Genomic DNA, 27,686 nt, shown 5'->3' with positions numbered 1-27,686 from the left:
ACACATATATATATACGCACACAGACATATACATATATACACATGTACATAATTCATACTGTCTGCCTTTATTTGTTCCCATCGCCACCCCGCCACACATGGATTAACAACCCCCTCCCCCCTCATGTGTGCGAAGTAGCGCTAGAAAAAGACTCCAAAGGCCCCATTTGTTCACACGTAGTCTCTAGCTGCCATGTAATGATGCACCGAAACCACAGCTCCCTTTCCACATCCAGGCCCCACACAACTTTCCATGGTTTACCCCAGACGCTTCACATGCCCTGGTTCAATCCATTGACAGCACGATGACCCCGGTATACCACATCGTTCCAATTCACTCTATTCCTTGCATGCCTTTCACCCTCCTGCATGTTCAGGCCCCGATCACTCAAAATCTTTTTCACTCCATCTTTCCACCTCCAATTTGGTCTCCCACTTCTCCTCATTCCCTCCACCTCTGACACATATATCCTCTTTGTCAATCTTTCCTCACTCATTCTCTCCATGTTACCAAACCATTTCAAAACACCCTCTTCTGCTCTCTCAAACCACACTCTTTTTATTTCCACACATCTCTCTTACCCTTACATTACTTACTCGATCAAACCACCTCACACCACACATTGTCCTCAAACATCTCATTTCCACCACATCCACTTACCTGCGCACAACTCTATCCATAGCCCACGCCTTGCAACCATACAACATTGTTGGAACCACAATTCCTTCAAACATGCCCATTTTTGCTTTCCGAGATAATGTTCTCGACTTCCACACTTTCTTCAAGGCTCCCAGGATTTTCGCCCTCTCCCCCACCCTATGATTCACTTCCGCTTCCATGGTTCCATCCGCTGCCAGATCCACTCCCAGATATCTAAAACACTTTACTTCCTCCAGTTTTTCTCCATTCAAACTTCCCTCTCAATTGACTTGACCCTCAACCCAACAGTACCTAATAACCTTGCTCTTATTCACATTTACTCTTAACTTTCTTCTTTCACACACTTTACCAAACTCAGTCACCAGCTTCTGCAGTTTCTCACATGAATCAGCCACCAGCGCTGTATCATCAACGAACAACAACTGACGCACTTCCCAAGCTCTCTCATCCCCAACAGACTTCATACTTGCCCCTCTTTCCAAAACTCTTGCATTCACCTCCCTAACAACCCCATCCATAAACAAATTAAACAACCATGGAGACATCACACACCCCTGCCGCAAACCTACATTCACTGAGAACCAATCACTTTCCTCTCTTCCTACACGTACACATGCCTTACATCCTCGATAAAAACTTTTCACTGCTTCTAACAACTTGCCACCCACACAATATATTCTTAGTACCTTCTACAGAGCATCTCTATCAACTCTATCATATGGCTTCAAAAATGGGTATGTTTGAAGGAATAGTGGTTCCAACAATGTTGTATGGTTGCGAGGCGTGGGCTATGGATAGAGTTGTGCGCAGGAGGATGGATGTGCTGGAAATGAGATGTTTGAGGACAATGTGTGGTGTGAGGTGGTTTGATCGAGTGAGTAACGTAAGGGTAAGAGAGATGTGTGGAAATAAAAAGAGCGTGGTTGAGAGAGCAGAAGAGGGTGTTTTGAAGTGGTTTGGGCACATGGAGAGGATGAGTGAGGAAAGATTGACCAAGAGGATATATGTGTCGGAGGTGGAGGGAACAAGGAGAAGAGGGAGACCAAATTGGAGGTGGAAAGATGGAGTGAAAAAGATTTTGTGTGATCGGGGCCTGAACATGCAGGAGGGTGAAAGGAGGGCAAGGAATAGAGTGAATTGGAGCGATGTGGTATACCGGGGTTGACGTGCTGTCAGTGGATTGAAGCAGGGCATGTGAAGCGTCTGGGGTAAACCATGGAATGCTGTGTAGGTATGTATATTTGCTTGTGTGGACGTATGTATATACATGTGTATGGGGGGGGTTGGGCCATTTCTTTCGTCTGTTTCCTTGCGCTACCTCGCAAACGCGGGAGACAGCGACAAAGTATAATAAAAAAAAAGAGAATAATATATATATATATATATATATATATATATATATATACGAATAAAGTGTATATGAACGCGCACCTTCATAGAACATACAAAGCTCCATCAGCCAGGATCGAACCTGGGACCCCTTGTGCAAGAGGCAGGCATGCTGACCGCTAGGCTAAGGGACTTAGTACTTAGTATTTCGAATAGTTGTTTCCTATAATACAGTCCCTTATATATATATATATATATATATATATATATATATATATATATATATATATATATATATATAAATAAATGCCCATACACCACATATACATATACATATCAACATATACACATATACATACATACACATACACAGACATATACATATATACACATATACATGTTCATACTTGCTTGCTTTCATCCATTCCTGGCACTACCCTGCCCCACAGGCAATAGCATCGCTTCCCCCTCTTCAGCAAGGTAGCCAGGAAAAAGACTAGATAGGCTACTTTCGTTCACACTCAGTCTCTAGCTGTCATGTGTAATGCCCCGAAACCAGAGCTCCCTTTCCACATCCAGGCCCCACAGACCTTTCCATGGTTTACCACAGACACTTCACATGCCCTGGTTCAGTCCATTGACAGCATGCTGACCCTGGTATACTGCATTGTTCCAATTCACTGTACTCCTTGCATGCCTCTCACCTTCCTGTATGTTCAGGCCCCAATTGCTCAATTTTCACTCCAATTTGGTCTCCTGCTTCTCATTGTTCCTTCCACCTCTGAAACATATATCCTCTTTGTCAATCTTTCCTCACTCATTCTCTCCATAAGTCCAAACCGTTTCAACACACCCCCTTCTGCTCTCTCAACCACACTCTTTATATTTCCACACATCTCTCTTACCCTTTCATTGCTTACTTGATCAAACCACCTCACACCACTTATTGTACTCAACATATCATTTCCAACACATCCACCATACTCCGTTCAATCCTATCTATAGCCCATGCCTCGCAGCCATATAATACTGTTAGAGCTACTATTCCTTCAAACATACCCATTTTTGCTCTCTCTGAGATTACGTTCTCTCCTTCCACTCATTCATCATCACTACCAGAACCTTCGCCCCATCCCCACCCTGTGACTCACTTCCACTTCCATGGTTCTGTCCACTGCTAAGTCCACTCCCAGATATCTAAAACACCTCACTTCCTCCAATTTTTATCCATTCAAACTTACCTCCTCAATTAACTTGTCCCCCAATCCTGCTGAACTTAATAACCTTTCTCTTGTTCACATTAACTCTCAACTTTCTCCTTTTACACATTTTTCAAAACTAGAGCTGTATCATTGGTGAACAACAAATGTCTCACTCCCCAGGCTCTAACATCCTCAACAGACTGCAAACTCACCCCCTCTCCAAAACTCTTGCATATACCTCCCTAACCATCCCATCCATGAACAAATTAGATAACCATGGGGACATCATACACCTCTGCCGTAGACTGACATTCATTGGGAACTAGTCACTCTCCTCTCTTCCTATTCATACACATGCGTTACATTCTTGGTAAAGACTTTTCACTGCTTCTAGCAACTTATCCCCCACACCATATTATCTTAAGACCTTCCACAAAGCATCTCTATCAACCCTATCATATGCCTTCTCCAGATGCATAAATGCTACATACAAATCCATCTGTTTTTCTAAGTATTTCTCACATTCTTCAAAGCAAACACTTGATCCACATACCTTCTACTACTTCTGAAACCACACTGCTCTTCTCCAATCCGATGCTCTGTACATGCCTTTACCCTCTCGGTCAATACCCTCCTATATAATTTCCCTGGAATATTCGACAAACTTATGCCTCTGTAGTTTGAACACTCACCTTTATCCCCTTTGCCTTTGTACAATGACACTATGCATGTATTCCACCAATCCTCAGGTACTTTACCATCGTCCATACATACATTGAATATCCTTACCAACCAATTATCAATGGATTCACCCCCTTTTTTTTTTGATAAATTCCACTGCAATACCAACCAAACTCACCGCCTTACCAGATTTCATCTTAACCTAGCCATTCACCCTGACCCTCTCACTTTGCATACCACCCCAACATACCACCCTATATCTGCCTCTTTAACATCAAACACACACAACAAACCTTTTAGATACTCACTCCTTCTCCTTATGTGAATAAGATCAAGGTTATTAGGTTCAGTAGGGTTGAGGAACAAGTTGATTTGGATGTAAGTTTGAATAGCAAAAAATTGGAGGAAGTGAAGTGTTTTTGTTATCTGGGAGTGGACTTAGCAGCGGATGGAACCATGGAAGTGGAAGTGAGTCACAGGGTGGGTGAGGGGGCGAAGGTTCTGGGAACATTGAAGAATGAGTGGAAGGAGAGAATGTTATCTTGAAGAGCAAAAGTGGGCATGTTTGAAGGAATAGTAGTTCCAACAATGTTATATGGTTGCAAGGCATGGGCTATAGATAGGGTTGTACAGAGGAGGGTGGATGTGTTGGAAATGAAATGTTTGAGGACAATATGTGGTTTGATCGAGTATGTAATGAAAGGGTAGGAGGGATGTGTGGAAATAAAAAGAGCATGGTTGGGAGAGCAGAAGAGGATGTGTTGAAATGGTTTGGATTTATGGAGAGAATGAGAGAGGAAAGATTGACAAAGGGGAATATATGTGTCAGAGGTGAAGGGAAGAAGGAGAAGCAGGAGACCAAGTTGGAGGTGGAAGGATGGAGTGAAAAAGATTTTGAGCGATCAGGGCCTAAACATGCAGGAGGGTGAGAGGCATGCAAGGAATAGTTAATTGGGACTATGAGGTATACCAGGGTTGATGTTCTGTCAATTGACTGAACCAGGGCATATGAAGTGTCTGTGGTAAACCATGGAAAGGTCTGTGGGGCCTGGATGTGGATAGGGAGCTGTGGTTTCAGTGCATTACAACTGTGGTTTCAGTGCATTACACATGACAGCTAGAGACTAAGAGTGAACAAATGTGGCCTTTTTTGTTTGTTTTCCTGGCGCTACTTTGCTGAAGCGGGGGTTAACGATGCTATTTCCTGTGTGGCAAGGTAGCAACAGGAATAGGTGAAGGCAAGCAAGTATGTACATGTGCGTGTATGGGCGTTTATGTATATATATGTGTATATGAGTGGATGGGCCATCATGTGTTTCTTGGCGCTACTTCACTGACGCAGGAAGCAGTGATTAAGTATAAAAAAGAAATAATATACATGAATATGTACTTTTTCCTACATATTAACTATTTCCCGTTTGAGCTATGTAACATCTAGAACAGATGGCAGTGACTTGGAGGGAAAAACCCTCACTTAGCTCCTTGCTCTGTTCTTTTGGAAAGTTGTATGGGAAGGGAGGATTTCCAGCCATCTACTCCTGCTCCTCTTTGTCACTTTCTATGACATGCAGGGAATACTTGGCTAGTATTTTTTCTCCCCTATCCTCAGGGATGATATGTATGTACAGGATATACACATTTATATTTTTCATACTTGATAGCCATTTTCCACATTAACGAGGTTGCACCAGGAACAGACAAAGAAAGGCCACATTCACTCCCATCTATTCTCTAAATGTCATACATATTGCACTGAAACCACAAATCCTTATGCACAACCAGGCTCCACAGAACTTTCCATGGGTATACCCTGGATGCTTCACTTTCCCTGTTTCAGTCCATTGACAGCGGATTATCCCCATATCATGCTAATTCACTTTATCCTCTGCATGTCAATATGTATATATATGTTTTACATTTGATCACCATTTCCTGCATTAGCGAGGTATTACCAGCAATAGACTGGTACTACATCTGTTCTCTTGCTGTCACTTGTAATATGCCAAAACTACAGCTCCCTGAAAATAAACTGTTCCCACAATCCTTTCCAAAGTTTACCTCAGACACTTCACATGCCCTAGTTCAGTCCAGGTAACAAAACCCCACGCTGCTGCTTGGAGATAGGGGCACATATGCAGTCTGTGGAGGATGTGATGGCCTAAGAAGTGAGTCAGCATTTAGCTGATGATACAGCACTGGCGGCAGATTCATGTGAGAAACTGCTGAAGTTGGTGAATGAGTTTTGAAGAGTATGTGAAAGGAGAAGGTCGAGTGTGAATATGAATAAAAGCAAGGTTATTAGGTTCAGCAGAGTTGAGGGATGGGTTAGTTTGGGTGTGAGTTTTAATAAAGAAAAATTGGAGGAAATGAAATGATTTAGTTATCAGGATGTGGACTTGGCAGGGAATGAAAACAGAGAAGCAGAAGGGAATCATGCATATTCAGGCCCCAGATATCTTTGTCACTCCAACTTTCCATCCACAGTTTGGTCTCTCCCTTCTCCTTGTCCACCTCCCACTTCTGACACATATACTCTCTTCGTCAACCTATCCTCCCTGTCCACAGTTTGGTCTCTCCCTTCTCCTCGTCCACCTTCCACTTCTGACACATATACTCTCTTTGTCAACCTATCCTCCCTCAATATAAGTTCAAATATTATTTCAGCCATTGCTTTCATGAACTGTCTCCATTTTTCCTGCTTCTCATACTTATTGCATGGAGATCAGCTTCTCAAGGCTTAACTGTTCTAAATGCCTCCTTTCTTTGAACAGCAAAGCTGTGGAATTCTCTTTCTCCTTTCATCTTTCCTTCTAATAACCTTTTGACCTTAAAAGTCAGATCTACAAATATCAGATGAGCTTAATTTCTTCTTTTTACCAGAAATGGCCAATTGGTGCATATGTCAGTTCACAATAAAAAAGACAGAAAAGTACTCAACTAGTGCACGCTACGTTGCATTTGTTGTACAATTAGCAGGATCTTCATTTTACCCCACTAGATTTTAAGTATTGATGGATAGGAAAATATTTCCCTTTTTATGAATTTTCATGAAAATCACTGAACAGTTTCATGGAATTTATCTTGAAGTTGAGAAATGTGAGGTAAATATGAAGTGATCATATATGTATAGTATAACCCTAAAGATTTGTTAAGCTTTTGATACATACATGAAAGTTACAGATTGTTATAAGTAAGCCAGATATAAAAGTTGATTTTTTATAATATGTGAAAAGGAGAAATAAATTGATATTGTGCTCAAGTCATTAAGACCTGGTATATGAAGATTCATGTATCAAAAAAATTATAGTTTGATAGATGCATTTGACATGCGAAAGGTGGGAGGTGCACAGATTAAAAGAGGTAGTGAGTGGTGGGATGAAGTAAAGTTGCTAATGAAAGAGAAAAGAGAAACTTTTGGGCAGTACTTACAGGGAGTGCAAATGATTGGGATGTATAAGAGAAAGCACCAGGATGTCAAGAGGAAAATGTATGATATAGTCACCTGAGCTTTCAGTATTATGGAAAATCAGTAGAAGATATTTGATGTATTTCCTTGAAAACTGTGTTTGGAACATCGATAAAGTGATCCCAGTGCATTCACTTTTAACTGGAAGCAGTTTGGATTGATAGATTCTCCCTAATACATTTCTTTCAAATATCCTTGAACCATGTATTGTGTGTCCCAGTGTTGCACCAGTTTTATAGCTCATGATCTTGCTGCTCTGACAGTGTCAAGGCAGCAGTAATTCTTTAAACCTTGCTGCCCTCCTCAAGTATTACTTGTTTTTAACCAGTATATTCGTATTCTTCCAACTTACGTAGTATTGAGAACCTTGTGACTGTATTGGCTAAAGATGATTTTGCTTTGTACTAAGGTCCATTTAAAGTTGCTAACCAAGAATAGTGTTACCCTGTACTGAAATTCCGGAAACCTAAACTGACTTTGGGTAATCTTAATATGTACTGAAACTTGTGGAACTATGGGTAATCTTAATGTGTATTGAAACCTCTGTAACTGTATCTGTCAGTAATGTAAAGGTGCAGTGCATCACATGTAACTTAACTCTCCCAAGATAGTAAAACCTTTTACTAAAGCAGTGTAACCTTGCAGCAAGGACGTACGACTTCCAGTTCAGCTACAGCGTGCCATGGCAGCAGAGGCTGAGGCGGCGCGAGAGGCTCGGGCCAAGGTGATTGCTGCTGAGGGTGAACAGCGAGCTTCCAGGGCTCTGAAGGAGGCTGCAGAAGTCATCAATGAGTCTCCTGCAGCCCTTCAGGTGAGTGAATCTCTTCTGCTGCATTGCTCTGACTGTCCTTTGGCCCATATAGTGAAACACCCGTCAGAAGTTTTAATTAACAAAAGTGAAAAACTGACGATTCCATATATCTTAGCAGAAATTCATTCTCAAATTTTTTCCGGGAATAATGAGTAACTTTCAACTTGGTTTCTTCAAGAATACTGTGAGGTGATTAAGCATATGATTATGTGGACATACCACTGGGAATCTAAAATATTCAAAAGTTAAACCTTAAAGATCCTGTCCATATTATGGATAAGTTAGTGGGTAGTTTCAGAATATGGGCCTTACAATAGGTGGGAAATCATTTATGGTACACACAGAGTGCTTTGATGATGGTGCGTCATTTAGCATTTTAATGTATGAGACACTTGCAGCATTCTTCCCAAGCTAACTACATTTAACATCTCATGTTCACTTCATCCATCTTTCTTAGTGTTAGTGGTCTTGCTTGTCTCAGGACTGGCACATTTTATATCCAGACATTTAACATGGAACCTTATAAGGTTTTGCTTTTTAAAAGTGTGATTTCATCCCCACAAAGAGGAATATTTTCTTGCTTTGTATTACAACACAAGCTTAGAGTAGACTATCATACCATCTGTCCAAATGAAAAACAGAATTTTCCCACATTCGTATAGCGAAGTAAAATTTTAAGCAGGTTTTGACACCTGTCATTTAGAAAATAAAATTTTCATCTGGTGGAGATATATAATACACCTTGATTTATCTTTTAGATTTATATTATGTGATTTTAAGATCGTAAATGAAAAGCAGATGCACATAGATGTTACCTGCAGGGAAGGAGTGAAAGTGATCAGATGTACAAGAGAAAGTAGCAGAAGGTGAAGAGGAAGGTACAGGAGCTTGAAAAAGGGCAAAGGAGAGAAGTGGAAAGAGATAATAGGAGGCAAGTAGTGTGTGGAGAAGAAGAGAACAAATGGGAGCATCATTGAGGAGAGCAGATAGGGAACTAGTAAAGAAGAGGTGGAAAGAGGCAGTGTGAGTATTTTGAAGGACTGTTGAATGTGTTGTGGATGTGGTGTATTTGGGTTAAGGTAGTAAGTGAGCAAGAGTGTCATGGCGGATGGTTTTGTTAAGGAAGATGATGTTGAAATCTTTTCAGATGAAAGTAGCAGGTGATGGGATTACAGTTGAGTGTTTTAAGACAGGGTGGCATTGCTGTATATAGGTTAGTCATGCTTTTCAGTGTATGTATGGCCCAAGATGAGGTGTCTTCAAACTGCCAGAATATATGTACAGTGCCGCTATAGAAAGGCAAGGGGGACAAAAATGAAGGCTCATGTTACAGAGGTATAAGTCTGTTGAGTATACCTGGTAAATTGAGAGGGTGAAGGCATATTAAGAGCATCAACCTCGGGAGAAGCAATAAAGGATGTTTACTTTGGAAGAATCTGTATGAGAAATACTTGGAAAAGAGAGGGATTTGTATGTGGCATTTATGGACCTGGAGAAAATGTTTGATATGGTTGACAAAGGTGCTATGTGGATGATTTCATGAACATGTGGTATTGGAGTAAAGTTGCTAAGTGTGTTGAGGAGTTTTTATCAGGAGATATGTGCAAGAGTTTTTATCAGGGATATATGCAAGTGGAAAGGGAGGAAAGTTATTGGTTCAGGGTGAGGTTGGGTCTTCAGTGAGGGTGTGCAGTTTCACCTTGCCTGTTTAATCTGCTCATAGATGGGATGGTAAGGGAAATAATTGCAAGGGTTTTGGAAAGGGTATGGATCTGCAGGATACCTGGGGTGAGGAACCTGGGAGATGAGTCAGCTACTGTTCGCAGAGTGGCATAGCTTTGGTGGTAGACTCATGGGAGAAAATCCAGAAACTAGTTAAGCGTGTGAGTGTGTGTAAGGAGGAAGTTGAGAGTTAATCTCAACAAAAGTAAGGTAATGAGGTGCTGCAGGGGGATGAGGAAGGATGGTTTAAATCTAAATATAAATGGGGAAAATCTTGAGGAAGTGGACTACTTTAGGTACCCGGGAGTGAGCATGATAGTGGATGGTTTTGTGGGAGTTGAAGTGAGTCATAGGTTGGCTGAGGTACTGGGTGCATTGAAAAGTGTGTTGAAGAAGTGTTCATTGTTTGTTAGGGAAAATATGCCTGAGGGCAATATATGGTTTAAGGATTGACAATGTAAGAGAAAAGTGTAGTAAGCATGGTATGATTGAGAGGGCTAACCAGGGTTTGCTGAAGCGGGTCAGACATATGGAAGGAATGAATGAAGAAAGGCTATGAGAATCTTTGTGTCTGACATTGAGGGAGGAAGGGGTAGAGATTAACTAAGAAGGAGGTAAAAAGATGGAATGAAAAGTGCTTCAGGGGTATCAGGAGTTGGATGTTCTTGATGTTGAGAGGCATAGACGGGATGGAATGAATAGGACTGATGTGGTATATAATGATTGGCATGCTAATAGAGAACTGAACCAGGATGAATGAAATGGTCAAGCAAATACATGGAATATCCTCTAGAGCTGGGCTGTTGGTGGAAAGCATTGATTTCCATGCATTACACATGACAGCGAGAGATTGGAGGTGTAGAAATAGTCTATTTTAATTTATTCCTGATAATACCACACTTAGGTGGGAGAAGTCATTTTTTTTATTTAATATTATACTTTGTCGCTGTCTCCCGCATTAGCGAAGTAGCCCAACCCACCCACATACACACGTATATACATACACGTCCACACATGCACATATACATACCTATACATTTCAATGTATACATATATATACATACACAAACATATACATATATACACATGTACATAATTCATACATGCTGCCTTTATTCATTCCCGTCACCACCCCGCCACACATGAAATGACAACCCCCGCACATGCGTAAGGTAGCGCTAGGAAAAGACAACAAAGGCCACATTTGTTCACACTCAGTCTCTAGCTGTTATACATAATGCACCGAAACCACAGCTCCCTTTCCACATCCAGGCCCCACAAAACTTTCCATGGTTTACACCAGATGCTTCACATTCCCTGGTTCAATCCATTGACAGCATGTCAACCCTGGTATACTACGTCGTTCCAATTCACTCTATTCCTTGCACACCTTTCACCCTCCTGCATGTTCAGGCCCCGATCACTCAAAATCTTTTTCACTCCGTCCTTCCACCTCCAATTTCGTCTCCCACTTCTCGTTTCCTCCACCTCTGACAATTATATCCTCTTTCTCGTTCCCTCCACCTCTGACGCATATCTCCTCTTTGTCAATCTTTCCTCGCTCATTCTCTCCTTGTGGCCAAACCATTTCAAAACACCCTCTTCTGCCCTCTCAACCACACTCTTTTTATTACCAGACAGTATGAATTATGTACATGTGTATATATGTATATGTCTGTGTGTGTATATATATGTGTACATTGAGATGTATAAGTATGTATATTTGCATGTGTGGACGTGTATGTATATACATGTGTATGCGGGTGGGTTGGGCCATTCTTTTGTCTGTTTCCTTGCGCTACCTCACTAATGCGGGAGACAGCGACAAAGCAAAATAAATATATATGAATAAATAAAATAAATCTCTTTTACCCTTTCATTACTTACACGATCAAACCACCTCACACCACATATTGTCCTCAAACATCTCATTTCCAACACATCCACCCTCCTTCACACAACCCTATCTATAGCCCATGCCTCGCAACCATATAACATTGTTGGAACAACTATTCCTTCAAACATACCCATTTTTGCTTTCCGAGATAATGTCATCACCTTCCACACATTTTTCAATGTTCCTAGAACTTTCACCCTCTCCCCCACCCTGGGACTCCCTTCCGCTTCCATGGTTCCATTCGCTGCCAAATCTACTCCCAGATATCTAAAACACTTCACTTCCTCAGTTTTTCTCTATTCAAACTTACTTCCCAATTAACTTGTCCCTCAATCCTACTGTACCTAATAACCTTGCTCTTATTCACATTTACTATCAGCTTTCTTCTTTCACATACTTTATCAGACTCAGTCACCAGCTTCTGCAGTTTCTCACTCGAATCAGCCACCAGCGCTGTATCATCAGCGAACAACAGCTGACTCACTTCCCAAGCCCTTTCATCCACAACAGACTGCATACTTGCCCCTCTCTCCAAAAGTCTTGCATTCACCTCCCTAACCATCCCATCCATAAACAAATTAAACAGCCATGGAGACATCATGCACCCCTGTCACAGACTGACTTTCGCTGAGAACCTATCACTTTCCTCTCTTCCTACTTGTACACATGCCTTACGTCCTCGATAAAAACTTTTCACTGCTTCCAGCAACTTACCTCCCACACCATATATTCTTAATACCATCCACAGAGCATCTCTGTCAACTCTATCATATGCCTTCTCCACATCCATAAATGCTATATACAAATCCATTTGTTTTTCTAAGTATTTCTCACATACATTCTTCAAAGCAGACACCAGATCCACACATCCCTTCCCACTTCTGAAACCACACTGCTCTTCCCCAATCTGATGCTCTGTACTTGCCTTCACCCTCTCAATCAATACCCTCCCATATAATTTCCCAGGAATACTCAACAAACTTTTACCTCTGAAATTTGAACACTCACCTTTATCCCCTTTGCCTTTGTACAATGGCACTATGGATGCATTCTGCCAATCCTCAGGCACTTCACCATGAGCCATCTATATATATATGTGTGTATATATATATGTATATATATATTTTGACAGTGCACACAGAGAGACACAATCCAAACATATGAATGAGAGATATATTGTATTGAGTGTATTTCTTCGATAGTTTAGAGTGGTTGTAGTTTCTGTTTTTATCTCACCATTTTTATTAGAAAATTTGGGTAGAGCAATAACATGAATTATATTGGACATTTGATATCAAATATAACATAAATGCTTAAGAAAGAAATTAAAGTGGAATTAAACTCGAGTAGTAGTACTAACTGCATAAAAGAAGGCAATCCTTCAAATTTTCTGTGGCAGTTGGTTTTGTAACTCACTGAATAGTGATTTTTTTTTTATACCGTGCGTTTCGTAATACCAGTGAAAAACACATTTCCCTCCTTTTTTAAGAATTGGCAGAATGCATTTATAGTTGTGAGTAGTAGTTGGTAGGCAGCCACTGACCAGGGAGGTATGTTACTTTACTACTTGCCTCGGTATCGGGAGGGATAGTGGTGTCTGCATCATGAGCCAGCACTTTAGTTGTTTACAAGTCGCACTCCTCTGACCTAGGTAGCTGTCTTTTCTTTCTACTACACCCACATGTGGACTGCTGGCATTCATTACACAAACACAGTTGCTCATTGTCACACATAACACTTGACATCATTTAACTCACATTGCTCATTCTTTGTAACTTTAGACTTTCCTGCAATGAGCATTATGCTCTAGCCTTGCCTGTTGGCAACATGGTAGTAGTAGGTAGGAACATTAGCCTGGAGCATTAGATAGTAGTAGTTGGTAGGAACATTTGGTAGGGAGCTTTAGGTAGAAGTAGTTGGGTGCAACATTAGGTAGATACATTAGGTAGAAGTAGTTGGTAGGAACATTAGTTAGAGGCCTCTGGAAACACTGCACTAGAGTTGCCCTCTGCCAGTGGCCTGTTAAGGGTGAGTTACTAAAGGCTAAGTAGCTGCTCAGAAGTTCAGCAGGTATGGAGACTTTTGCCATGGCCACCCCTGTGAAGGGAGTTCCCAAAGAGAACATGTTTCAGAAATATGGATAGATAGAAATATAGATAGTGCCATTATATAAAGGCAAGGAGGGCAGAGGTGAGTTTTGGAACTACAAAAGCATAAGTTTCTTGAGTGTACCTGGTAAGTTGTATGGGAGACTGGTGATTGAAGAGTTGGAGGCATGTACAGAGCATCAAACCAGGGAGGAACAGTGTTGTTTCAGTGGTAGAGGATGTGGAGATCAGGTGTTTGCTTCAAAGACTGTATGTGAGAAATACTTAGAGAAAGAGAAGGATTTGGGTGTGGCATTTATGGATCATGAAAAAGCATACAATAGGGTTGATAGAGATGCTTTTTGGAAAGTCTTACAAATATATGGTGTGGGAGAAAATGTTTTAGAAGCAATGAGAAGTTTTACCACAAATGTATGCCATGTTTGCGAGTAGGTAGAGAGGAGGATGAGTGGTTCCAGGGTAGGTGGGTCTTTGGTAGGGGTATATGATGTCACCATGGCTGTTTAATTTGTTTGTGGATAGGGTGCGAGGGAGGTAAATGCAAGGGTCTTTGAGAGAGGGTGAGTATGCAGTTTGTAGGTGAACAAAGTGGCCTGAGAAGCGTCAGTTTTTGTTTGCTGATGTCATAGCACTAGCAGCAAATCTGAGTGACAAAAAGCAGTAGTTGATTTCTGAGTTTGGTAGAGTGTGTGAAAAGAGAAAGTTGAGAGGAAATGTAAAGAAAAGCAAAGTTATTAGGTTTATTGATGTAGAGGGACAGATTAGTTTTGATGTGTGTTTGAATGGAGGAAATTTGGAGAAATTGGAGTGCTTTAGATACCTGGGAATGGACATGGCAGTGAATAGACTCATGGAAGCATAAGTGAATCATAGGGTGGGTGAGGGGTCAAAGGTTCTGGGGACACTTAGGAGTGTGTGGAAGGAGAGGTTGTTATTTTGGAGGGTGAAAATGGGTATGTTTTAAGGTATAGCACTCCCAGTGATGTATGGATTTAAGGAATAGACTACAATGAGATGAGAATGTACAGAGGAGGGTGGATGTACTGGAAACAAAATATTTAAAGGCAATCTGTGGAGTGATTGAGTTTGTAATAGGGTGGGTGTAAAGATGCAACTCATGGGCTACATTTATATGAGAATGTACAGGGGAGGGTGGATGTATTGGAAATTCAATATTTGAGGACAATATGTGGTGGGAGGTGGTATGATTGAGTTAGTAATAAAAAATGGCAAGAGAGAGGTTTGATAATATGGAGAGTGATTGAGAGAGTTGGAGAACATGTGCTAAAATGGTTTGGACATAAAGAGAAAATTAGTAAGGAGAGGTTGACAAAGAGGGTATATGTGTCAGTAGTGGAGGGGACAAGAAGAGGGAGACTGATTTGGGAATGGAAGGATTCTGTGAGAAATAGTTTGAGTGCTCAGGGCCAAAAATTGTATGGGCATATGAAGCAACTAGGGGGTAACTAAAGGAAGCTCTGTAGGGTCTGGTTGTGGGTTGGGGGCTGTGGTTTCAATGCATTACACATGACAGATAGAGAATGGATGTGAGCAAATGAGGCTGTTTCTTCGTCTTCGTGATGCTACCTTGCTAATGCGGAATATAGTGAGAAAGTATGAAAAAACTTTGTATTAAATGACATATCACTTAAATCATTATCATCTTGTATAAGAGCTGAATCATTACAAAAAGTAGCTGGAAGATAAATAAAAAAAAAGAATTTTCCTTATAACAACAGTTTCTTCATGAACCATAAGCCAGAACTGGTTAACACATGATAATCATGGATGGAGAATTAATTGACCATAGTAGCATATAAGAAGAATATGAGGTCCAAAACACAAGAGATTATTGTTACAGTTTCTAACCCTTTCTGTGTGGAACATTGCTTTCACGTGTTTGTCATTTCCATGGGGTACCTAGCTTTTATGATACTAAACTGGGAGTTTTTAAAAGCATACCAATTGGATTGCTTTGGTTAGTATAAGTTGCTATGACCCATGATGCATTTACTCATATAAAGAAAATTATTTTAATTCATACTATGCTAGTCATAGCATCACATCTCGTGCTCCATCATAGAAGCTTTAAAAATGCTGTATTTACTGTTCATGATATAAGAATTTTATAAGGCATGCAGTAGATCTGTAGATCATATGCAAAGCATTTGATGCTGTTTTCCTGTTGGGCAGGGTAGCGACAGGAATAGACAAAGGCAAGCAAGTATGAATAGGTACTTGTGTATGTATGTAATTTCTGCGTATGTGTATGTATGTGTTGATATGTATATGTATATGTATGTATGTATATGTTGATATGTATATGTGTGTGTGGGTATTTATGTATATATGTGAGTATATGAGTAGATGGCCCATTCTTCATCTGTATCCTGGCACTGCCTCACTGATGCTGGAAAGAGCAATTATGTACAATAGAAAAAAAATTATATTGATAATAATGATGATAATATATGCTGAGAATGCAATAGTGACAATGGCCTTGAAACAGTGCATGGGATATCCAAAAATGATCAGTGTGCAATAGTGGCATTGGCCTTGAAACAAGTTTCTCTCCTCCTCCAGCTCCACCTGGGACTAGCCATATAATGATTTGTTTTTTTAGTTGATTGGGTGCATTTCATATTCCTGATAATGTACATATATGACACGGCCTTTATCTATACTGCTTTGTTTGTCAGTGGATGGAATGTAAACAGTTGCACAATATCCCCTCTCCACCATCATCTGGGATGAGTTTGTGGCTGTTTTAACTGCATATAAGTGGTATCATATTTTTTCAATATGTTTTCTTATTGTTTAGCAGTTGATAATAATTGTCATATTTTATAAAGGTTGTTTTGCAGAAAGTTGGACTTTCACTTTCTCATTTCCCCAAGCTGCTCTGAGGAGAAGCTGGGAGTACCCATGTCCACACAGAATAGGTTGAATCTAACAACGAAAAATGAATATAAGATGAAACTAATAGCTTCAAATTCTGCTTCAGACTGATGAGTACTTAATGGAAAACAAGTTAATAAAAGAAAAAACAAAATCAAGAAATTACTAATTCTTGACTCCTGTCAGTTCATAAGATGTATATGCCAAAAGCATATACATGCATCAGTATTAAGATTAGAATGATGATGATAGATACAGATTAACTACTTATTACATAACAGTGGTATTATGTATAAGGGTTTATAGCTTGTCCAGTATTTATTTGATATTTTGTGTCATTTTAGCTGGTGTTATTTATTGTCAGATGATCAAAAATATCATTTTGAATTTTATGTGTCCTCATTTCCTCTTTCTTTAAATTTCCAATATTTTTCAGGAACATCTTTTTCTATCTTTATATTAAACTTTGATACTTCTTTGTGGTACCATTTACTTTGTAGGTTAAATCAAGTTTTGTTCATCAAAGTTGCAGACCTTTTAAGCACTGATGCAAACTCTTATGTACACTTTTCTCCAGTCTCTGTTGTATTCACTTACCATTTCTTTGGACAGTTGTATGAACATTTATGATTTGATGGAATTTTTAAAACCTTGATTCTATTGGACAAGCTAGACAATTCCTCTAGAAATAACATTGCACATTAGGTTTTGTGTGTCCATTTCAAGGTTGCCCGCTGAGCCTGGTTAGTTGCCGAGGTGGCAGTGCTTGATGGTTTCTCCATGTACTTAGTCATCCTTCAGTCATGTAAATGATACACATTCTCACGAGTTTTCTTGGAAGGAAATTGAGTTTTTTTTTTTGCTAGATTTAGAAAACTGAGGAGATCATCTAGAATTACTTGATAATGAGATCTGTCTTCAGATTGTATAGGGGTAATTTTATGGACACCAACTCCTCCAGCTCTGAAAGTTGACCAAGATGATGTAGGAGTTGTTTTGAGCCAAAAGTGGAGGCAGTGTTGCGAGTGTCCACTAGATCTTGACATCCCAGTGCTAGACTGGTGTGGCTGGTGAATATACATACTGAACTTTTATATTTTTGCTCTTACAGAAGAAATATCAGTGAATCACAGGGATTATGAAAATAGTTTTTTCTTTTTATAAGATATCACATGATATCATCAGTTTTTGGTATAGGTACAATAATTGATGAAACATGCATAGTGGCATTTCATTTTCAGGTCTGACTCTCATACGTTTTAGTGCATTGTGCTGAAACACATGCAAAACTCCACATTATCATAGTTAAAGAAGATGAAATAAACTTCTGGCGTGATATATTTTCATTGTTTTATGAATATCTGTGAAGCTATTCTTCTAGATATTTTGAAAACTTAGATTCATAGGGTTGGAAAAGAAACCTAAGTGGGGAGTTGTGGAGTTAATATTGAATTCTTTATAAATCTTTTGAAATTGGCTCTTAAATTTCGTTCTCTGTCATGGTACTTTGTTGAAACCTGTTATATTGAAGTATTGTTTGGATCATGACTGAAAGATATCTCTATTTTAGTTGGCAACACGAACATGAACCTGCATGATTCTGTATGAAAAGTAAACTGACAGTCTTTGTTTTTTCAGTAAGAAGGAAATGGAAAACTTGAAGACTTAAAGAACTGAGCCCTAAATATTTATGTGGGTCGGTGTAAAGAACTGAGCCCTAAATATTGATGAGGGTGGGTGTCTAAAACTGAGGCTTATCAAAAAATTAAGAATTAAAAGAGAATTAGCCTTCACCAAGTAATAGGAAATATCAAGAAAAGTTAAAGAAAAAATCTGATAAATTTACCAAATATTTGTTGCTGTACAGAATTTGAATTTGGCACACATGCCATGGTCATCCCTTCCCTCTTTTTAGTCAGTGGGTAATGTAACACTCAAGGAGTCTATTTTGGTGCTGATTTTAGTTTTTTGTGATATCAGGCATCTCTGCATACTGATAAATTGTACCTTCCAATGTAAAAGACCATGAGAAAAGGCTACATGTACTGGTACAGGGTCAGATATATTACCTTATTGTCTTATATGGGCAACTGACAATATAGGATTTCTTTTTCTGATGCTAATTCAGTCTTTGCGTCCCAGTAAAGCAAACCCTCCAGTTTGAGTAAAGATGAGAAGAGGCATCCTTTCCAAGTATGGATTGGGTCCCCATGGAAATCATACAAGCATGGGTATGGTATTTAAGGATATAAATATCAGCTTCATCATCGTATAATACAAATAAAAGTGTAACTTGTGATATAAAACACGTCTAGCATTTACAATAATAACTGCCACTTTCACCATCATTGCCGTAACGTCATCTGCTTCCTTAACTGCAGATATCATATCCATAATTGAGGCGTTGCAAACCATAATGGCAAACTGATGATTTTTGCAATATTTTTTTTTTTCTCCATGGCCATATTGTTCAGATTGTAGACTTATCAGATGGTAATACCAGCATTCTCATAGTTCATCATTGTGGCCCTGTCCATCCAGTAATATTAAGTCTGGCAGAACACTGTCACACTATAGTTCAGTGACAAGGCCTATGGAGTAACTCAGCCAATCATCATTGAGCATGGGTTCTTTGCTAACACCTCTTTTTCAGCTGAGTGTTGGTATATGGCATGATTTTATTGACATATTTTGAGCCCATGCATTGCCTTTTTTCAAAATTGCATAGCATTTTTTGAAGAATGACAACAATAGAGTTCCTTAAAGTAGATCTTGCTGTTTTAAGCTATGCATGTAATTGGTCAGTAATGTTAAATGAAAAAAGGTAAAAAAGTGACATATAGAAGGCTTGGCCTGTCATATATATTACACCACCTCCCCACAAGTTGGGATGCAAGCACTGATCATGGTGTGCAGCTCTGTCATTAGTATTGTTATTCAACAGTCACCAAGGAGAAGGATTGAGATATTTTCAGGATTAAGTATAGAGGCATTTCATTATTATATATTACAGTTTAAAAAAAGTTTTTTTGGGCTTAAAGATACCCTGAACTGTTAACTGCAATTGTTGGTATTTTTCAAAGGGTACCAGATTTGCTTGAAAACCTCAGTATAAGGACTATTTTTTAGTGTTAATATGAATGTGTTTGAAATACTGTTTAGGGGTTATTAAGGCTGAGCATGAATCTGTTTTTGAAATACTGTTTAGGGGTTATTAAGGCTTGTGATTGATCACTACATTTCAAGAAGATTGTGTCATCATTCATTTTGTATTTTGGGGGTATCTGTCAGCTTGTGGAAGCATTATCAGATTTTTCATTCTTTCATTTTGTGTTTGTTGGGTATATGTCAGCTAGTGGAAGCATTATCAGACATTTTCATGATTATTTCAGATAATTTTCTGAGGGTACTAGATTTGCTTGTAAACCTTAGTGTAAGGACTATTTTTCATGCTGATTACAATCTGAGGTTGAAATATTGTTTGTAGGTCATTAAGGCCTGTGATTTATTATGAAATTTTAGGAAGGTCGTGTCATTATTCGTTTCATACTTATCGTGTCTTTTGGCTAGGGGAACCATTATGAGATATTTTCCATTATTATTTCAAGTATAGAAACATTATGTAATATTTTATTACAGTTTAAAAAGAAAATTATGGTTGAAAAAAATACCATGACCTATTCTCTGGAAATTTTGGGAATTTTCTGATGGTGCTAGATTTGGATGAAAACCTCAGTATAAGGACTATTTTTCATATTGAATATGAATATGGGGCTCAATATCATTTGGGGGTCATTAAGGTCTATGATTAATGATTACATTTGAAGAAGAGTATGTCATTATTCATTTTATATTTATGGGATCTTCAACTTGGGTAAGCATTTTGAGATATTTTCCTAGATTATTTCAAGTACAGAAGTGTTTCATTATGATATATTACAGTTTTAAAGGAAAAAGTATATTAGGATATAAAATACCCAGAAATATATCTACAATTTTTTTTCTTTTTTTTTTCTGAGGGTACTAGATTTGCTTGAAAAACCTTAGTATAAGGACTGTTTTTGTATTGAATAGGAATCTAGGTTTGGAATATTGTTTGGTGGTTATTAAGGCTGTACTTGATAATTACATTGTAAAAAGATTGTCATTATTGGTTTTGTATTTATGAGGTATCTTTTGGCTAGGGGAAGCATAATGAGATATTTTTTGAGATTATTTGAGATAGATTATATCAAGAATAAAAGCATTTTATAATGTTATATTTCAATTTCAGAAGAAAAAGTTTCTTGGGCTAAAAAATACCCTGCAATTTTTTCATTTTTTGAAGAGCAATAGATTTCCTTACAAACCTCAGTATAAGGACTATTTTTCATGCTGAATATGAATCTTGGGTTTGAAATACTTTTTGGGGGGGCCATTAAGGCCTGTAATTATCGATTACATTTTAAGAACCATGGAAGCAGAAGTGTCACAGGGTTGGGAGAGGGCAAAGGTTCTGGGAGCATTGAAGAATGTGTGGAAGGCGAAAACATTATCTCGAAGAGCAAAAATGGGTATGTTTGGAGGAATAATGGGTCCACCAATGTTATATGGATGCAAGGCGTGGGCTATAGATAGGGCTGTCCAGATAAGGGTGGATATGTTGGAAATGAGATGTTTGAGGACTATGTGTGGTGTGAGGTGGTTTGATCAAGTAAGTAATGAAAGGGTAAGAGAGATGTGTGGTAATGAAAAGAGTGTGGTTGAGAGAGCAGAAGAGGTTGTTTTGAAATGGTTTGGTCACATGGAGAGAATGATAGAGGAAAGATTGACAAAGAGGATATATGCGTCAGAGGTGGAGTTCCGGAACGAGGAGAAGTGGGAGACCAAATTGGAGTTGGAAGGGTGGAATGAGAAAGATTTTGAGCGATTGGGGCCTGAACATGCAGGAGGGTGAAAGGCGAGCAAGGAATAGAGTGAATTGGAACAATGTGGTATACCAGGTCGTTGTGCTGTCAATGGATTGATCCAGGGCTTGTGAAGCGCCTGGGGTAAACCATGGAAAGTTTTGTGGGTCCTGGATGTGGAAAGGGAGCTGTTGTTTCGGTGCATTACACATGACAGCTAGAGACTGAGTGTGAACAAATGTGGCCTTTGTTGTCTTTTCCTAGCGCTATCTTTTCCTAGCACTACCTCACGCACGCGCAGGGGGAGGGGGGTGCCATTTCATGTGTGGTTGGGTGGTGACGGGAATGGATGAAGGCAGCAAGTATGAATATGTACATGTGTATATATGTATATGTCTGTGTATGTATATGTATGTATATGTGGGCATGTATGTATGTGAATGCGTATGTGGGTGGTTTGGGCCATTCTTTCGTCTGTTTCCTTGAGCTACCTCACTAACGCGGCAGACAGCGACAAAGTATAATAAGTATAATATTTTAAGAAGATTGTGTCATTATTAATTTCATATTTAACGGGTATCAGTCAGCTAGGGGAAGCATTATGCTATATTATCCATGATTATTTCAAGTATAGAAGTGTTTCATTATGCTATATTACAGTTTTAAATGAAAGTTTTTTGGGCTAGAAAATACCCTGTACTATTTATTGTCCAATATTTTTTAGAGGGCACTAGATTTGCTTGAAAACTTCAGTGTAAGGACTGTTTTTCATGCTGAATATGAATCTTGGGTTGAAATATTGTTTGGGGACCATTAAGCCCTTTGATTAATTATGTGATTTTAAAAAGATTGTGTTATTCTTCATTTTGAAGTTATTGGGTGTCTGTCAGCTAAGGAAAGCATTATGAGATAATTTCCATGATTATTTCATGTATATCCCTGGGGTTAGGGGATTAAGAATACTTCCCACGTATTCCCTGTATGTCGTAGAAGGCGACTAAAAGTGGAGGGAGCGGGGGGCTGGAAATCCTCCCCTCTCGTTTTTTTTTTTTTAATTTTCCAAAAGAAGGAACAGAGTGGGGCCAGGTGAGGATATTCCACAAAGGCCCAGTCCTCTGTTCTCAACGCTACCTCACTAATGCGGGAAATGGTGAATCAGTTTCATTCAAATTTCATGCAAATCAGTTTGCATTCAAATGTAGTTTCAGGATATACCATATTGAGTTTAGGATACATCAGATATAACAGGTGGATTCAGATGAATTCTTATAAATGGACTCTACACTTGATATAAGTTAAATTAAAACGTATTTATTTGATAAAAGTTAATTAAAAAGCAATAATTTGATGATAATGTGTTCCTTTATCATAAGGAATCCTGGATCAGTTGGTAATACGATAGTGGCGAGAGCCATGTAATCTTGGGAAATGTATTAATCTATTTAGGTAAAGTTAAAAATACATCAAGAACTCATTAGAATCTGTGAAAAATTCACCTAATGATGAATATAAGTCTTGGCTGATAGTTGACCCTACATGATGCTTTTATACTTTTTATATTCTTATCTGGTTGTTTAATTTGTTTATGGATGGGGTTGTTAGGGAGGTAAATGCAAGAGTTTTGGAAAGAGGGGCAAGTATGAAGTCTGTTGGGGATGAGAGAGCTTGGGAAGTGAGTCAGTTGTTGTTCGCTGATGATACAGCGCTGGTGGCTGATTCATGTGAGAAACTGCAGAAGCTGGTGACTGAGTTTGGTAAAGTGTGTGAAAGAAGAAAGTTAAGAGTAAATGTGAATAAGAGCAAGGTTATTAGGTACAGTAGGGTTGAGGGTCAAGTCAATTGGGAGGTGAGTTTGAATGGAGAAAAACTGGAGGAAGTGAAGTGTTTTAGATATCTGGGAGTGGATCTGGCAGCGGATGGAACCATGGAAGCGGAAGTGGATCATAGGGTGGGGGAGGGGGCGAAAATTCTGGGGACCTTGAAGAATGTGTGGAAGTCGAGAACATTATCTCGGAAAGCAAAAATGGGTATGTTTGAAGGAATAGTGGTTCCAACAATGTTGTATGGTTGCGAGGCGTGGGCTATGGATAGAGTTGTGCGCAGGAGGATGGATGTGCTGGAAATGAGATGTTTGAGGACAATGTGTGGTGTGAGGTGGTTTGATCGAGTGAGTAACGTAAGGGTAAGAGAGATGTGTGGAAATAAAAAGAGCGTGGTTGAGAGAGCAGAAGAGGGTGTTTTGAAGTGGTTTGGGCACATGGAGAGGATGAGTGAGGAAAGATTGACCAAGAGGATATATGTGTCGGAGGTGGAGGGAGCAAGGAGAAGAGGGAGACCAAATTGGAGGTGGAAAGATGGAGTGAAAAAGATTTTGTGTGATCGGGGCCTGAACATGCAGGAGGGTGAAAGGAGGGCAAGGAATAGAGTGAATTGGAGCGATGTGGTATACCGGGGTTGACATGCTGTCAGTGGATTGAATCAAGGCATGTGAAGCGTCTGGGGTAAACCATGGAAAGCTGTGTAGGTATGTATATTTGCGTGTGTGGACGTATGTATATACATGTGTATGGGGGGGGGGTTGGGCCATTTCTTTCGTCTGTTTCCTTGCGCTACCTCGCAAACGCGGGAGACAGCGACAAAGTATAAAAAAAAAAAAAAAAGAAGCATTTCATTATGCTTCATTATAATTTTAAAAGAAAAAGTATTGTGGGCTACAAAATTCCCTGCAACTTTTAATATTTTTTGGAGGGTACTAGATTTGCTTGAAAACCTTACTATAAGGATTGCTTTTCATGCTGAATATGAATCTGGGATTTGAAATAGTTTTTTGGGGCCATTAAGGCCTGTAAATATGTATTACATTTTAAGAAGATTGCGTCATTTTTTATTTCATATTAAATGGGCATCTGTCAGCTAGGGGAAGCATATGAGATATTATCCATGATTATTTCAAGTAAAGAAGCATTTCATTATGCTTTATTACAGTTTTAGAAGAAAAAGTTGTTTGGGCTAAAAAATACCCTTAACTATTTATTACTTACAGTTTTTGGCATTTTTTTAGCGGGCACTAGATTTGCTTGATGACCTTAGTGTAAGGACTAGTTTTAGTGCTAATATGAACCGGGTTGAAATATTGTTTGGGAATCATTAAGATGTGTTACAAATTATTAGATTTTAAAAAGATTGTGCCATTCTTCTTTTTGAGATTATTGGATGTCTGATAGATAGGGCTAGCATAATTATTTCAAGTATTGAAGCTTTTCATCATATAATGTCATATTACAGTTTTAAAAGAAAAAGTTTTCAGGTAAAAAAAATGCCTGAAGTATATCACCTCCAATTTTTGTGTTCTTTTGGAGGGTACTATATTTGTTTGAGAGCCACGGTATTCATGCTGAATACAAACTTAGGGTTGGAATATTATATGGTGGTCATAAGGCGTGTAATTAATGATTAGATTTAAAGAAAATAGTTTTATTATCCATTTTATATTTATTCGTTATGAGCCAGCTTGAGGAAGCATTATGAGGTATTTTCAAAGATTATTTCATGTACAGAAGTGTTCCATTATTAAATTTCAGAAGTTTAAAGGAAAAAGTATTTTAGGGACTAAAAGAATACCGTAACTATTACATGCAATTTCTGATATTTTTTGAAGGATACTAGATTTGCTTGAAAACCTCAGTACAAGGACTGTTTTTCATGCTCAATATGAATCTGCAGTTGATATATTGTTTGGAGGCTTTTAAAGCCTATGATTAATGATTGTATCATTATTCGTTGCTTATTTATTGGATATGTTGGCTAGGGGACTATTATGATATATTCTCTAAGATTACTTCTAATATAGAAGCATTTGATTATGTTACATTACTATTTTGAAATAAAAAGTTTTTGTGCTAAAAGAAAATACCTGAACATGCAATTTTTGATATTTTTTGGAGGGCAATAGATTAGCTTGAAAACCAAGTTTGAGGACCATTTTTCATGGTGAATATGAATCAGGGTTGAAATATTGTTTGATACTTATTGAGGACTGTGATTAATGATTACATTTTATGAAGATAGTGCCATTCATTTCATATTTATCAGGCATCTGTTGGCTACAAGAAGCATTATGAGATATTTTCCATGATAATTTCAAGTTAAGATGCATTTTATAATGTTATATTACAGTTTTAGAAGAATTTTACTTTTATTAAAAAATACCCTGAACTGTTTGTTATCTTTTGTTATTATATTTATTATTATATTTATTATACTTTGTCGCTGTCTCCCGCGTTAGCAAGGTAGCGCAAGGAAACAGACGAAAGAATGGCCCAAACCACCCACATACACATGTATATACATACATGTCCACACACGCACATATACGTACCTATACATCTCACCGTTTACATATATATACACACACAGACATATACATATATACACATGTACATAATTCATACTGTCTGCCCTTATTCATTCCCACTTGCCACCCCACCACACATGAAATGAAAACCTCCTCCCCCACATGTGCGCGAGGTAGCGCTAGGAAAAGACAACAAAGGCCACATTCATTCACACTCAGTCTCTAGCTGTCATGTATAATGCATCGAAACCACAGCTCCCTTTCCACATCCAGGCCCCACAAAACTTTCCATGGTTTACCCCAGACGCTTCACATGCCCTGGTTCAATCCATTGACAGCACATCGACCCCGGTATACCACATTGTTCCAATTCACTCTATTCCTTGCACGCCTTTCACCCTCCTGCATGTTCAGGCCCCAGTCACTCAAAATCTTTTTCACTCCATATTTCCACCTCCAATTTGGTCTCCCACATCTCGTTCCCTCCACCTCTGACACATATATCCTCTTGGTCAATCTTTCCTCACTCATTCTCTCCATAGGGTACTAAATTTGCTTGAAAACCTCAGGATAAAGATTATTGTTGGTACTGAATATGCGTCTGAGATTGAAATATTGTTTGAGGGCTATTAAGGCCTGTAATTAATTAGTATATTCTAAGAATATTGCATCATTTATTTCATATCTATTGGGTATGTGTCTGCTAGGAGTAGCATTATGAGATATTTTCGAAGATTATTTTTAGTATAGTAGTACATTCATTATGTTACAGTTTTAAAAGGAAAAGATTTTAGGGCTAAAAAATTCCCCAAACTGTTACCTGCAATTTTTGGTGATTTTCAGAGGGCACTAGATTTGCTTGAAAACCTTAGTGTAAGGACTATTTTTCAATGCCAAGTATGAATCTGGGAATGAAATATTGTATGGGGTCATTATGGCCTGTAATTGATGATTGAATTTTAAGATTGTGTCATTATTCGTTTTGTATATTGGAAGTCTGTTGGCTACCTGAAGTATTAAGAGATATTCTCCATGATTATGTCAAGTACAGAAGTGTTTCACTGTGATATATTACAGTTTTTAAAGAAGGCTAATAGACTCCCTGTACTATTGCTTGCAATTTTTTGGAGGGTACTAGATGTGCTTGAAGACCTTTAATTTATGGACTATATTACATGATGCCAGATATGAATCTGAGGTTGAAATAGTGTTTGGAGGCTTTTGAGGCCTATTATTATTGATTGTATCATTGTTTCGTATTTATTGGGTATCTGTCGGCTATGGGAGCATTATGATATATTCTCTAAGGTCATTTGTAATATACAAGTATTTCATTGTTATGTTACAATTCTAAAAGAAGTTTTTTGTGCAAAAAAGAAAAAATACCATGATCCTGCAATTTCTAGTATTTTTTGGAGGGCAATAGATTTGCTTGAAATATTGTTTTGGGGCTCATTAAGGCATGTTATTAATTATTACATTTTATGAAAATTGTGTCATTACTTTCATATTTATAACATTTTATGAAAATTGTGCCATTCGTTTCATATTTATCAGGTATCTGTCTGCTAGGGGCAGCATTATGCGATATTTTTGAAGATTATTTCAAGTATTGTAGCATATTTGTTATGTTATATTACGGTTTTAAAAGGAATAGCTTATTGAACTAGA

At 38.6% G+C, this 27,686-nt stretch overlaps 1 protein-coding gene across 11 annotated transcripts in view; it reads left to right on the top strand.

The window, feature by feature from the left end:
• The window catches only part of LOC139751551 (mechanosensory protein 2-like), a 1,369,287-nt gene that overhangs the window by 1,275,769 nt on the left and 65,832 nt on the right, over window positions 1-27,686 (top strand). For all 11 annotated transcript variants that reach the window (XM_071667090.1, XM_071667093.1, XM_071667089.1 and 8 more), the window contains one exon: window positions 7,985-8,150. In XM_071667090.1, coding sequence (XP_071523191.1) covers window positions 7,985-8,150 — 166 coding nt within the window. The remainder of the gene's footprint in view (window positions 1-7,984; window positions 8,151-27,686) is intronic.

This window comes from Panulirus ornatus, chromosome 11, assembly GCF_036320965.1.
Source record: "Panulirus ornatus isolate Po-2019 chromosome 11, ASM3632096v1, whole genome shotgun sequence".
Classification (NCBI taxonomy): domain Eukaryota; kingdom Metazoa; phylum Arthropoda; class Malacostraca; order Decapoda; family Palinuridae; genus Panulirus; species Panulirus ornatus.
The sequence above is the reverse complement of the archived record's forward strand: the minus strand, read 5'-3'. Positions and strand labels throughout refer to the sequence as shown.